This window comes from Gouania willdenowi, chromosome 4, assembly GCF_900634775.1.
Source record: "Gouania willdenowi chromosome 4, fGouWil2.1, whole genome shotgun sequence".
Taxonomy (NCBI): Eukaryota; Metazoa; Chordata; class Actinopteri; order Blenniiformes; family Gobiesocidae; genus Gouania; species Gouania willdenowi.
Window position 1 is genome coordinate 12,988,455 of NC_041047.1, and position 14,659 is coordinate 13,003,113.

General features: G+C 38.2%; 1 protein-coding gene across 7 annotated transcripts in view; it reads right to left on the reverse strand.

The window, feature by feature from the left end:
• The window catches only part of crtc1b (CREB regulated transcription coactivator 1b), a 39,902-nt gene that overhangs the window by 15,055 nt on the left and 10,188 nt on the right, over positions 1 to 14,659 (reverse strand). For 2 of the 7 annotated variants that reach the window (XM_028443464.1, XM_028443459.1), the window contains exons 10-14: positions 14,362 to 14,580; positions 12,834 to 12,920; positions 8,840 to 8,926; positions 8,545 to 8,719; positions 4,228 to 6,965 (exon numbers count right to left, since the gene is read on the reverse strand). In XM_028443464.1, coding sequence (XP_028299265.1) covers positions 6,754 to 6,965; positions 8,545 to 8,719; positions 8,840 to 8,926; positions 12,834 to 12,920; positions 14,362 to 14,580 — 780 coding nt within the window. In that variant the 3' untranslated portion in view covers positions 4,228 to 6,753. Of the gene's footprint in view, positions 1 to 4,227; positions 7,000 to 7,880; positions 8,000 to 8,544; positions 8,720 to 8,839; positions 8,927 to 12,833; positions 12,921 to 14,361; positions 14,581 to 14,659 lie in introns of those variants that run through there. The other 5 variants (XM_028443458.1, XM_028443463.1, XM_028443462.1 and 2 more) reach the window with 4 other exon arrangements.

The following is a 14,659-nucleotide window of genomic DNA, read 5'->3' on the forward strand; positions in this document are numbered from 1 at the left end:
CCCGTGTTGAGATAATAGACCTTTTCACCTCTCATCCAATGAGCTCCGGCACAGCAGTGACCAAATCAGAGCAACGTGGTATGCTTTCAAACACAGTGAGGGCTGCATTATATAAACCTAACAACAACGTACGGCTCAACACTGGAGAGAACCCTCAGGATGGACCTTCAGACCAGTGCTCTAACAAAGTGGCTGATCTTTAGAAGGATAGTAACATTATAGTAACAAAGCCATTTCACTTTAACATAAGCTGCTATTAAAGTGAGTCTTTTTGCTGTAAAAGACTTACAAAACTCTTCTTCATTCATCTGTTTACATATAATATACATTTAAATTACACCAACCAAGCACATCATCTTTCATTGTCAAATGGTTTTTCAGGGTCAAGAACTTCTGACTTTGCAATAAGTCACTTCTGGATGAGAGGTGAAACTATTTCTTAACTTGTAAACTGAAATGTTTTGAATTGAACTCTTTAAAATTAAAAATTTGATTAAAAAAAAAAAAAAAAAAAGAAGTGTAAAATATTTAGAGCAAGAGAGTAAAAACGGATTCTCAAACTTTCTTCTTCCTGCTTGACGTTTTAACTTCTATTTTACATGTCAAGTTGTCATCCTCTATCTTGGTTCTCACAATTATAGTTTCAACAACAAATATATCAGCTGCCTAAGCGGATTTCCTCCAGAAAAAAAAACTCTATAAGTGTTTTTTAGTTACATATAGATAAGCTTGGGAATAAACATGAAAATGCAACAAACAAACTAACTACCTGTATTTCTATATAAAGCTCTGGCTTCTTTGGGCACCATGCAGCACTGTTAGTTTCAGTAAATGTAGTTATGCTATTAAGATCTACAAACACTTAGCGTAAGAACTTAAGTGGTTTTAACTGAACACGACAGGTTAATCAGTGCCACAGTGAAACTGTGACTGTCTCAAACTTATTTTTAACATGGGAGGAGGAAAACAAAGAAATACATTCGGAGCGTCAACCCTTTCCGGGAGAGCGCAAGCTGCACCGGAGTAAGCCCTTTCTGGTTTTGCATCAATCAAACATTTTAGACATTAAAAAAAATAATAATAAAAATGAAAAAAAAACAAAGGGGGTAAAAGCCCAGAAGCCATTTTACAAAAGAAAAAAATCCTTATTTTCTTTGACATGAAAACTTCCACAGAATTTATATCTGGTGTGAAACAGTCAGCATTCACATCGGGCAAACAGTCCCTGCTAAAGAGCCAGGAAGCCGTAAATAAAGTGCAAAGCAACAAATGAACCAAACTTTGCACAAAAAACCCAACAGTTTCATTTTCCCCAATGTGTCATTGAACACGCCTAGCTGCAATGACACCAGAGGCCTTAAAATACATATGGTCAAGTGACATGAGTTTGGCCAGTTTTACATTTTGTCCACGTGAATCTGGATTTTCATCAAAACTAAAACATACGGGTAATTCTATTTTGCAAAAGAAAGAAAAATCAGTGGAGACAAATGAAAGTGTTATGGCCTTATTACTAAACAAGAGAAAATCATTTGGTGTATCCACAATCTGCTCCATCTACAAAAACATGAGAATAAATCCCTACAGTCTGTAGTGAAGACGGATTATGTTAGATTTCACACGTGCACCAAGACAGATCTTAAATTTTAAAACAATAATACTTTTCAGTACCTTGCTTGTATACATCATGGGTCTTGTTGATTTTTCATAACTTAACGGTGACTTTCGAGATTACCGTTTTACAAAAAGTCAAAATACTGAACTCTCGCTAATGTTTTCAAAAATATAATTTTAGTGGCGAGAGGGCAAAAGACTAATAAACAAACAAACAAAATGCAGATACTTGTCGACAAAGCTTAATGCTGAGTAGTGAGAACACTGTCCAGAACATTGAGAACTAATCTGAATCTCTAGTACTTCCTCTAAACAAATAAATATGGTCTACCTGTAGGTCTTGTTATTTTTGGCTAACTAGAACGTAATGCTGCATAACAAAGAGGTGTGAAAGAATTAAATCTGCATATTCAAATGATCAGTGCACATATACTGTAGATCGATAACCTGTGCAAGGTAAGTCCTCTCTTCCACTTTATCAAGAAAGCCAACAAAGCGATGTTGACGGGGATTGGGGACTGAGCTGAATGAAACGTTTTTTTCTTCGTCTATGATAGCCAAGGGTCATACATAGAGATGCTACAGTTAGAAAAAAACAGTCAAAACAAGCAACAGTCTGTGAAAGACCCCAACGCCTCCCGAAAAGCAACACAAGTACTGGTTCATTTGGCAAAAAACTGAATTAAAATGAAATAAATGCCACAAAGATACATTCTCGTACCATCATGAAGTAACATTGTACAGAGACGGAGGTAATGGAGTCACTGAACGGGATATTCAATGTCACACAGGAGAATGCATCACATGCATCCCTTCAGACTGCAATAGTTATGGTCCACTAATCAAACCTGCCGACGCTTCGTGGGGAGGATTTGACAGTCTGTTTTAATCATGCATGTTGTTTCAGCTATAGCGTATGTACAAGGTCAAGCAGTATTAACCATTGTTGAGCTAGGAAAGGAGTGTTAGGAAAGCTCTACACTTCTTGTAACGCAGCAGTGAAGCTTGAACAAAGCGAGTTCAGAGTCAGTGGAGTTTCTCTACAAGCCTTAAAGGAAAAATCCACGAGTGGTTCTACAATTCTACAATTTCATTTAGCAGACGCTTTTATTCAAAGCGACATAGAACACAATTAGAGTTAAAGTTAATGCTCAACATCCCACAGTGATGGCCGAGATTGGATTCAAACTGGTGACCCGATTACAAACCCATCTCATCTTCTGCTTTCTCTGGTCAGTTGTGTTTAACTGATTGACATCCTCCAGAAATGCATCAACTTCATAGTGATGATGTGAAGATAAAGTATTTTTGAGAAATCTTGCAAATGGTATTTTGTCTCATTGAACAACAAATATATGGGCCTCACTTCAGAATTCAAAATCTCTATCACAAAATCACTAATTTTTTAAGCTTGAAATTCATCCATCACTTACTGTACATGGATGTACACCAACATATATGCTTTTGGGTTCCAGTGTTTTGCCAAGGAACCCATAGTACATGAACTGCTGAGTCAAGAATGATCTTGCAATGATACTATAGGTAACATCTAGTAGGGCTGCTCAATTAATCTAAATTCGATTACGATTATTACACCCAACGATTACAAAAATAACAATTAAGAAAAAAACGATTAAAAAAAATACATATATACATGTTTTATTTGCTAAATAAAACAAACCCACTATTTCAGATATATATAAATAATAAAGCTTGGCACACACATTATTAATACAAATTTCGAGTTGTTTAATCCACACACATGCAAGCTCCTCCCCTCCCCTCTCAAAGCTAGCCTGTAGGCCAGGGGTTTGCAACCTTTACTCTCAAAGGAGCCATTTTGTCTAATCTCACCTGATTAAAGTCCTTCCGGAGCCGAAAAAATACTTTCTTAATAAAGACAATACGGTGTATTAAATTCTCCAGTTCAAATTATATCGAAACATTTTATGGAAACAATATTTTTTTCAGTTAATGTATTTGAAGGGAGACAACACGTGATCACGTCGGTCAACACATGCTAAGTGACAACATCAAGCATGCATAATAAATTAAATTACATTATATTTTGTTCCAGAATATTCTTTGGTTACTTATCTCACCAGGGATTTAAAACCTAAGGTTAGCCACAGGTGTAAGTAAAGTTGATGATGGTTTCAGGAGGTGACGTAGGAAGGTGATTTATTTTTAGATTAACAAATGGTTTTATCATAAATCTATTTGAAGTCAATGTCATTAATAATGAATACTCTGTGCGAAATAGCAATTCATTATTTTAATATACTTTTAAAGCTATAGAGAGCCATTGCAAAAGAGTCAAAGAGCCACATGAGGCTCCAGAGCCACAGGTTGCAGACCCCTGCTGCAGGCCAACATGAGGAAAGTTGTTGCTAGTGGTCAGCAGGAGAAACGCAGCAAAAACGGTTGGTAAACAAGTGGCAAGTCAAATTCTCTGATATGGAAACACTAGAGCAAAGACACATCACATGCAAGAAGTGTTTTGTTTTGTGCAAAAGTGAACATACTTGATTTTAGTGTTTGAAGGATTTTATTTATGTTTAAAGAATATATTTTATGTTTTTTTGTACAAAAAATGAATAACTTTTGGTTGACAAATAATCATTTGAATAATCGTGATTTCAAATATAACTTCTTTTTTCTATAATCGAGCAGCCCTAATATAAAGCCCCACAGCCTTTAATCATGATCCTTGTAGAGGGGGCGAGTGCCAGTTTCAGAATACACCTGATGGGCATGTGCACTGGTGATCTTGCCACAAACAATTACAACTTAAGACTTTTAGAAAGCAAAAATACATAACTGTGATAGGATTTTAGACAAATACTTTCTTGAGTTGGACATCCTTGTCTCTAAGGGTTGATAGTTGATAATTCAGGTAACTTTTGTCCTTTAGATCACATTTCTGAATGTGCAAAAGCACATCCTCCTGTGTCCAAACTGTAGCTTGAAACCAGAGAAAGGAAATGAAATCAAGCCCTCTCATAAGAATTGTTGAGCAGCTAAACCCATGAGGGGGATTTTTCCTTTAAGGGTCATTTCTTTTTCCTCATTTGCATAGGAATCACACATCTGACAAAGGCAACCAATATCATTGAAGGAGGTTTACAACAGAGAATGAACTCTGAGCCAAGTAGCAGTGAGGGCAAAGAAAAAAACAAAACAAAACAAACAAATACCCTAACAATTTCCTTTTGAAGGGTGGTTGGGGGAGATTCCCATGAATGTAGTGAGTGCGTTAAAGATAGGCCCGCTTGCACACAAACATAACAATACACCAAATGTAATATCACAGACCTGCACAGGACTCTCAGGGAAACTCTGACAAAAAGTAGGGCAGATGCATTTGGCACAAAACATAAAGGCCTGTCAGTTACCCCTGTTCCTTCTTTGTTTTTAGGCAGAAAGACTGAGGTTGTTAACGCTCAATTTAACATAAACACTTGGTAGTTTTTGTCCAGGATGTATTGACACATCTCTTCATTTTTTTGTAATGGTTTTTTTATTGGTAAAGATTAAAAAATATACATAAACTTTCTGTCTTTTTTAACTTCTGTTAAACATTGAGTTCTTAGCAAAAAAAAAAAAAAAGATTTGCAAAGATATAAATTCCTTTTCTTGATAAAAATCTGCAAATTTAGTTTAGACTATGACAGCAAGCAACTGGAGGTTTAGATAAATATTCTTCTGTCAAGTCTGTGTCAAAGGGCAATTGCAATTTTGTGAGAGCTTCCCTGTGAAGGAGCAAAAGCCTCCCCATAATTGCATTCCTTCTCACAAACCTATAGCCTTTAGACCTTTTTTTAAACACTACTTTAAAAAAAACAACAACAATTTGGCAATAAAGTGCACTGCTACAAAATACAGTACATTGATTTGTCAAACTTTACACAATGTATTCACAATGATCACTGACCATAACTTCCTCTCAATTACAAGAAAATGTTACAAGCTCCGAAAAGACACAGTTACGAACAATAAAATACTCCTTTAAGGCAAAATCAGGTGATCTCACAGTGACGACTGTAAAAGAAGATTTTAGAGTTTTTGTTGTTGTTGAGGAAAGGTTTCTTTCAGTCAACGAAAAGAAGCTCTGTGTTAAAATATTCTTTGTTGGCTTTTTCGGTGGTAGAACACAGGTTTGAATGAGCCTTTCTTGTGTTTTTAGTTAAAGAGAGATCCTTTCAAGAAAAGTAGATATGAGCGGTGAAAAAACCAACATGATTCTGGAGTTTACTAAAGCAGTGCAGAAAAAGTCAGATCAGACTGTTGGACTGCAGCACAGCCACATCGAACACATGTCATAATCACAGACAGGAACGTCGAACACCTAGGAGCAACTATGGGGAGGTTTTGCACTCTGTCAACAACCAAATACCTTAACAAACACATATAAATAGGGTTAGCAATAATAAATAGACACACATCTGTGCAAGTTTACACTATGCCTAAAGAGCTTATGCCTACGTTTTGGCATCAAATTCAAATTATGAAATAATATATAAAATCTTTCACAAAATAAATAGAACATATAAATACACAAAGCATCAAAACAAACAGTACGTAATGGAACTAACATTTGGTTGTAAAAAATAAAGCTTTGAGTGTTAAATAAAAAGCTGGTATGGCATGAAGGGAAAAACCAATTCATCTCATTGCAGGGAGCGAGGCGAGCGATCCGGCATTTGTTTCTTTTAAAGATGCTGTTAAACAATGGGACCAAAATGAACCCATGAGTCCCAGCAGCTTCCTGCTAGAAACAGGTATCAACACATGAAAGTGGAGATCCAACAAAAACACGGTAGATTGTGCGATTTTTAGGTTTTACGATTGGCATGTAATGGTACACTGTAAACACCTTAGCCTAGCAAAAGCACTGAGCAACCAATCTCATTCAAAAGGACAGCGGGGTCATTCCCTGGGCGAGCCACTGGATGTCTTTTTCCCTGTTGTCCTTAGGTGGCGCACCGTTTCAAAGGGCTTCACGAAGTCGGAGACGATGTCAGATAGCTGGATGGCCATGCAACGAGGGAGAGGGTTCCACCTGACCTTTGTTACTCTCCGTTCACACTTCATTGGTTTTTCCATCTCTTTGTTCCCAGCCACCATCAGCACCTTAGGTTACAGCCTGTCCATCCTGAAAGTGTCCTCGGTGGCCGAATCAGCAAGCACCATGTCGGGGTCGTTGAGCATGTGTAGCCCGTCCAGGGTGAGCGGGTCAATCTTAAGCTCGTCCAGAGGAAACTGAGAGTCTGCGTCAAAGCTGACATCGCCAACGCCTGCCAGTGAGTTGGTCAGCTCTTTGGAGAGACTGGGCGGAGACTCACCTGTGACTGAGACATACGGGATCTAAGAGAGTGGAGCACGCTACAGCAGGAATTACTTTAGGATCCTGTTCTACTAAAGCATGCACTGGACCTCGCTCCAATCATTCATATCTCCTGTTGCATAAAACCTGGTTTCCATTTTAATTGTGGTTGACAGGTGTTTTAAAAAGATTAAGATATTAACCAATTTAACCCTCAATTTCCACTGGATTCGTAACTACTGCGTGTCTACTGCGTAATGGCAACGAAGCTGATACGTTTCCATTACAGTCAATGTGTCAATTTCCACCGCATGGGTATGTGGACGTAACCAGTAACTTTGAAAAAGTGATTAGTTACTGCCTCAAGAAAGTAACTAAGATATATTACTTTTGGATTACTTCCTTCCTTAAAGCCATTTACATAAAGGTAAACTACAAATAAGTTGTTCAAAACTGTCTCAAATGACACAACATTAACATTAAAATAATTATTTGATCAGCCAGGACAATTAAATTAAGGCAATTAAGTCTCTGAGGCTACAAAGAATAAATAACACCTGAATTTCTTTTAAACATATAAACAAAAAGTGCAAAAGTAACAGAAAAACTGTTACAACCTAACTAAATACATTCAGTGCAAATCAAGTCTGTAAAATAAATAAAATTAGAGGATTTTTTTCTGCCTTGAGGAATTGTTTGATTTAATTTTTTACAGATGAAAGCATGGTATGTCGCATGGGTAATTTTCGTGACACACTTGCTGACGTCACACAGGCAAAGGAAAAAGGACGGCGGGAACTGATTCCATTATGACGTAGCCCTCCACAACAGATACACAGACCATCTATTGTTGCTGGAAGCTGGAGCAATGCTGCATAAACTCAGCAAATATAAGCCCATGCTGGACAGGAAGTAGTGCACAAGACAAAATAAAATATCCGGTTTATATTCAAAAATAAAACACTCCGCGTTCAAGGTGGATCGTATTTCCATCAATTTTCCGTTCCGCTTGCTCCTTTTCAGGGTGGCGGGGATTTGCTGGTGCCAATCTCCAGCTTTCTTCATGGGTGAGGAGGGAGTACACCCTGGACAGGGCGGCAGTGGATCATATTTCACATATAAATATTGCACTTATCCATGATAGAATCAAAATAATCTCCACAAAAGCGGAAGATCTAAAGGGTAGGACCAATGAACTGTGACAATGAACTGTTTGTATGGCTTTGTGGTTCTCTTTGTATTGACTACAACTCGCTATATCGCGTGATTACGCATGAATTGGTGGGATCTCTTGAGTCCTTGCTGCAACAAATACGCATAACAGACGGAGGTGGTGGGAATTGTACGGAGTAGTTACGCACCCAGTGGAAATCCGGTGTAAGGTCGAAACAGAACAGATTCCAGCCTCAGAGTCACCAGTATGAATACGCAGTTGTGAACAATAAATTAATCAATAAACCACATCAGTAACTCCTGAATAAGCTGAACTATCTTTCCTAAGCAGAAAATACACTGCTGAGGTTTAATGAGAAGTCTCAAGTTAAAAAAAAAAAACAAAAAAAAACAGTTAACTACAAACTGTGGAACTCATGTGCTGTATCTACCTGTTAGGATGATGTTGGGGATGTTTCCATGGCTACTGTAGCTGAGCTGCTGGGAGTCATGCAGGCCGCTGCCAGTAAGGCCCATCATGGCTGCCTGTGTGTAGTTCAGGGTGGAGCACTGGTTGTAAAGGCTGGTGGAGCTGATGGGGCTTTCGATCATGTTGAACTGCTCCAGCTTGAAAACACAAAATTGGGAGCCCTTAGAGACCAGGGGCAATCTGAGGAGAGAATTTCTGCAAAGGCGATTTCATTGTGTGTGTGTGTGTGTGTGTGTGTGTGTGTGTGTGTGGGTCACCTGGTGGGAGAGAGCATTAGTCTGCCTGGAGGCCAACTGCTGATCATAAAAGGAGTCTCCAAAAATGCTGCCCACCAAGGGAATGTGCTGCAGGAAATTAAAAAAAACAGGCACGTCAACAACGCTGCCATATTAAAGAAACAGTTTTAAGAGAACATCATGTAAAGTTAGTGAAAAAGGATGTCACCAGTGTCCCCGAGAAGACATTCCAGCAATGAGATAACATTAACATAAAATAAAATGCACAAAACTGTCACAGTGAGCCGTGAAGAAAGCGATTGGTTCTCGTGATGAGGCCTGCTGCGGCTCAGAAAGAGAAAAACACTAAAGAAAGTGTCACACTTATTGCCTTTCTCAAGAGTCTAACACAAATGTTACTAAGAAATGGGGTACAAGTGTGTGTTTGTGTGTGTGTGTGTGTGTGAGCGAGAAGTGTATGATTCGCAGCAGCCCTTTATCATCATGAAACCAATAAAAATTAATGATGTAAAGGGAAATTCTGGTATTTTTCAGGTATTGTTTAGTTTTTGTCTGTTTTCTACTGTCAGTCAGGGACACAGTAAATTTACCAACATAATCTTAATCTCTTAACAGATAACATGGCTGTTCTAGTGGCAGATCTAGTATGTGCCCAAGAAATTAAGAATATGCCAACCCTTTCTGGAGATTTTCTTTTAGTTAATAGACTGAGAGTCAAATGTTAGCATGATTAATAAATGCACACAATAGAACACCTCCAGATTAATGAAATTCAAGCAGCTGTCACTGTTCTGTTAGCAAGTTAGTAATCAGACTAGATCACACACTAAATACTGAATAAAGCCCACTTGGAGTGGAGCAGTATTTTAAAATATTCTTTCTATCTTTACACCAAAACCACATTGTAATAAATGTTGCTTTTAATCGTATTATTAGTTAAAAACTAACACTGGTGCTAAAGAAGGTTGCAGGTTTGTGATATGTATTTGGAACATACATCCAGAGAGTATCATGTAGGATAGACAGATTGTGTTGGTTCCACACATTTGATTTTTCAATTCATGGTACGTACTGTATCATGTTTTTCTGCAGCCTGTGCCTTCTCCTCACCCTTTTCTCTTTTCTGTTACAGGTGTCTTGAAGCTGGAGCTGGCAGTTCCCGATCTATGGTTCATGCCTCAACTAGTCTGGGACACTCTGATATTCTGTCTCTCTATCCTGTTCTGTTGTCCACTAACCCCAACCAGTCGAAGCAGATGGCTGCCACCTCTGGGCCTGGTTCTAACAGATTTCTTCCTGTTAAAAGGAAGTTTTTTCTTCCCATTGTCAATGATTGTTCATGTGGATTTGTTTTTTTTGTTTTTTTCTTATATAGAGTATTAATAGTGCTTTGAGATGACTATTGTTGTAATTTGCGCTATATAAATAAAGTTGAATTGAATGGAATATAATAGAAATTTGGTAAGAGTCCTGGGTCCAGAAAAAGGATGAACTTTTGTTTAATTTTGTGTGGTAATGTGTACTGGAAACCATGAATTCCATCTACTGAGTCAAAGACATTTTTTGGGTTGGACATTGTCTTTCTTCCTGAACACTGTTTAGAGATTCCTGGAATTCTGGAAAAACTCATTGCTCTTCTGCCAAGAAGTGGCCTTGAATGTGGAAAACACTACAACATAAGGTTTATTATTACTGAAAGCACTCAGATTGATCCGACGATGGGATAAAGTACTGATGACCACAGGCTCTGGTATGTTGTGTTGGTGTATATAAAAAGCAGATGCAACTGGAGAGGACTTTAAGCTCCAGTTGGCTGACATTGAGTTTCTGACTCACAGAAGAAACTATTTCAACTACATTTGTTGTGTATAAGCAATTGTTTCACTCAGCGTAAAAAAGGAATCCCAAAAAACCTATTTAAATAATTCTATACATAAAACATCAATAATCTATTCGATAACAAAACTCTTTTCAAATAACAGTCATTTAGTTTGCAAAACAAAACAAACCACTTATGTGTGTCTTTATGAGTCTGAATGTGTTGTTGTGCTTCTCAAAAAGTTTTAAAAGAGATTCTATACACTATTTACAAAATTCATCAAAATGCATCCAGTTGGACTTATTAGAAGATATGAATTTTAAAAATGCCTTAACGTACTTCTACTGAGTTTCTAATATCTATGAATCAGTAAAGGTGGACTGATTGAGGCCAAGCGTGAATAATGCCTTGAACACCCAAACAAGCCACAGTCTGCTTTGAAATCTTTTCTAATATAGAATACCCGTCGTGTGTTTTGTTACTGCGTCGTATATCCTGTTGCTTGCTATTGTGTTTGACCTGACCTGTTAAACAAACTTCTCTTTTGCTACTTCCGCTAAAACAGATTTTTAACAGTGAGACCAGATGGAACTCCAACACAGCTGTTAGAGTCAAAGATTGCCTTTTAACCTACATGTGAAATTGACAATCAGTATTCCCCATTTACTACAATTGGTTGATTACATACACCAAATATTAATTAGATTATTTTAAATTTCTTAAGTTTGCTTACTTTGGTAGATCTTTATCTTGCCATTTTACAAACTGCAATCATGTTTTTTAAGCTTATGGTGTTTACAGCATTTCCAGGCCTGCCTAAAAGCCAAATGGTAACATAGCGTTCATTTATAAAGTGCTACATTTGTCCATTCACACACACATTTACACACTAATGGTGACAGAGCTTTCATGCATGGTGCTAATCCTCTATTGGGAGCAATTTAGAGTTCAGCCAGTCTATTATGGGATTCATATGACAAGATGTACCTTTTCTTCGTCATAATATCAAGAAAACATCTACGCACACAGACCCACAAATCTTTTTTATAAACTAATATGTTAAGGTTAAATTTATTCAGACAATTGTTCCTCAGGAAATCCAACTTGATCTCCTGACATGTTTTTCGACTGTCAACTGCCAGTCTTCATCAGAGGCGTCTGCTGATCGCTTTGATGTTCCCTTAAAAGTTTCCTTAGTTTTATTGACTTCCCGTGTAATACTTCCAGCAAGATTCTTTTTGTTTTCTCTTTGAATAATAAAATGGAAAAAATAATAAATAATCAATTATATTATATTATTCAAACAGAAAACAAAAATAATTTTGCAGGAACTATTATGTGGAAGTCAAGGAAACATCAAAGCGATCAGCAGATGCCTCTGACAAAGCCTGGCAGTTGACAGTCAAAACATGTCAGGAGATCAAGGTGGGGGAACAGTTGTCTGAATAAATGAAAGCTTAACTAGGGCTGGGCAAAAAAAATCAATTTCATCGATTAATCGAATTTGTAGATAAAAACTATTTTTATTTTGCAAATTTGAGTTTTAAAAAATACAAAATAAATTCAAACTTTGTTTTTAAATTTAAACATTTCCCCCCCACCACAGTTTTTTCTGACTTTTTTCGCATTCCGATGTGAGCTAGCCCCCTCTTTGTTTACATTTGTTTACTCTTTGAGTAGGCTATATGTATGCCCTATGTATCACCCAGCCCTAAGCTTAACATATTATTCAAAGAGGAGGCAAAAAGAATCTTGCTGGAATAGTTATGCGGAACATAAAAACTAATTTAAGTTTTTTATTTACAATGCAAAACTCTCCAGATAAACATTTTGAAAGATTGTTTTTAGCTACCTAAATCGTAAATACTAGTCAATTTGTCTTGATCCAAAAGGGAGCCAAAGTATTTTTGAACCGCTATCACATGGCGGCAGTAAAAGTGAGTGTGTGTGTTTTTTTCTCTCTCTGGTGAGTATAGCTAATACACCAAAAAATATCCAGGGCCTACCTCAACCACAAAGCTATCACCATGCTGTCATGCACGCAGTGGTAATGAGGAAATGGGTTGTGTTGCATCTGACACCATGAGTGGTTAACTACTGATAATGGAAAAAACAGCCTAACAGTCTACAATTAGCTTTCCCCCAGGAGCAAAGCCCCTCCCCAAACAGCAGCTAGCTCGGTGGGTGGGGCCTTACTTGAGGCGAGCCGCCGGGGGAGAAGCCTTGATTGGAGACTGGGGAGGTTGGAGACTGAGTGGCTGGTGAGCCAGTCTGATTGCGATACTGTTGGAGGGAAGAGGGTTAGCTAGCAGCACTTTGCTTCACGCTCAACACACAAAAATGTGGAATGTGAGAAGGCATCCCAGTAGGATCTGCTCACTGTGTGTGTGTGTGTGTGTGTTTTCAGTTAATTAAATTACAATCCGTGTGACAAATGCCTCTTAAATTTGTATCTTTGAAAATTCCAATATCCCACAAATCATAAAACTTTCAGCCAAAAAAAAAAAAAACTTAAAGAGTAACTGAACCCCTGCTTTCTGCTGACCTGACACTAGGGGGAAAATTCCAAAAATGATTTGATTATAGGCGTTACTGCTGTAGCAGTAAGACACGCCCAGTCAGGAAGCCGGTCAGTGCTGTGCGCATAAACAGACGGTAATGCACACAATGATGTGTCTACACACACACAGCGAGTTCACACAGCAGAGATGTATCACTACAACCACAAGCACACACAATCACGACGTGGAGCTCACACAAAGCCTTACAGACACCACTCAAGGGCAAACAGCCCTACTCTCCCTCCACTTCATCCACATAGCGATAACACGTACACACATGTCCGCGGAAACGCAGAGACAGACGGGAATACACATATGATGTGTCTGTAAATACACACATAGCTTGATGAACCCTTTGATTAGCACAGAATCTGCTTTTTATAGAAGCACAAGGTCAAAAACAACACCGCCGCAGCGGGCTGCCTCACACAGAACACAGTGGACTTCCTCATTAAAACTGTCAATCAATGCTCACTGAGGGCTGTGATTGGAGGAAACCCTCCTATAAAAGAGGGATCGGGCCAACAGTGAAAGTTGATGACGCAGGGCCATCCAAAGAATCCGTCTCAGAGAATAACTAAATTCAATTGTAATAGCCGGCGTTCAACCCTTAGAGGCCAGTAACTCTGACATTTTACAACTAAATATGCAAAATTAAAATACTTTTACTAAAATGTGGAGAGAGGGACTATGATTAATAAACAGCACTACTTAATACCCAAATACATATGTATTCAGCAGAAAAAAGTGGGTTTGGGGTTTAGTTACTCTTTAAGAGCCTGAAGTATGTAAATAGAATAGAATAGAATAGAATAGCCTTTTATTATCATTACATAACATGTAATGAGATAGAGCTCCCCATAAAAATACAAACATAAGAATAAACAATGTATATACAATATAAATAGATTTAAAAAAAGTTCACATACACTCATATCATTATTAACATAATACTGTGCCAGCGTATTGCATAGAAACTAAAAGTAATAAAGAAGTGTTTCTGTCATAATTGGTGTGATTCTAGAGAATGGCAGAAGAATGCTTAGTAGCATAAATCATAAGCCTCACAAAAATAAAGAAAAGCTTACGAAGAAAGAGAATGTTCCTGGTTTGCTGAAGCCAGTTTGCAGCTCAGCTTCCACTTTCCCAGTAAACGTTCTTACCGAGCCGATGCTGATGCTGGCGGTGGTTTGGCTATCTGGGGATGGGCTGCTGACGGCGGTGGACGCTGTTGGCAGGGTGATGAGTTGGATGCCCTGCGGCAGGGCCTGCTGTTTCTGGAGATCACTCAGCAGCTGGGCCTGGACCTGAGCTGTCAGCTGGTTGAACAGGGGGTACTGGGAGAGCTGCTGCTCCAGGGTTAGTGCGTCTGTTGGCATGACCTGCAGAAAAAAGTGATACAACAGAATCCAGAAGAAAGCACACAACTATTAGAACTTTGTACTACTTTAAATGGTGCTT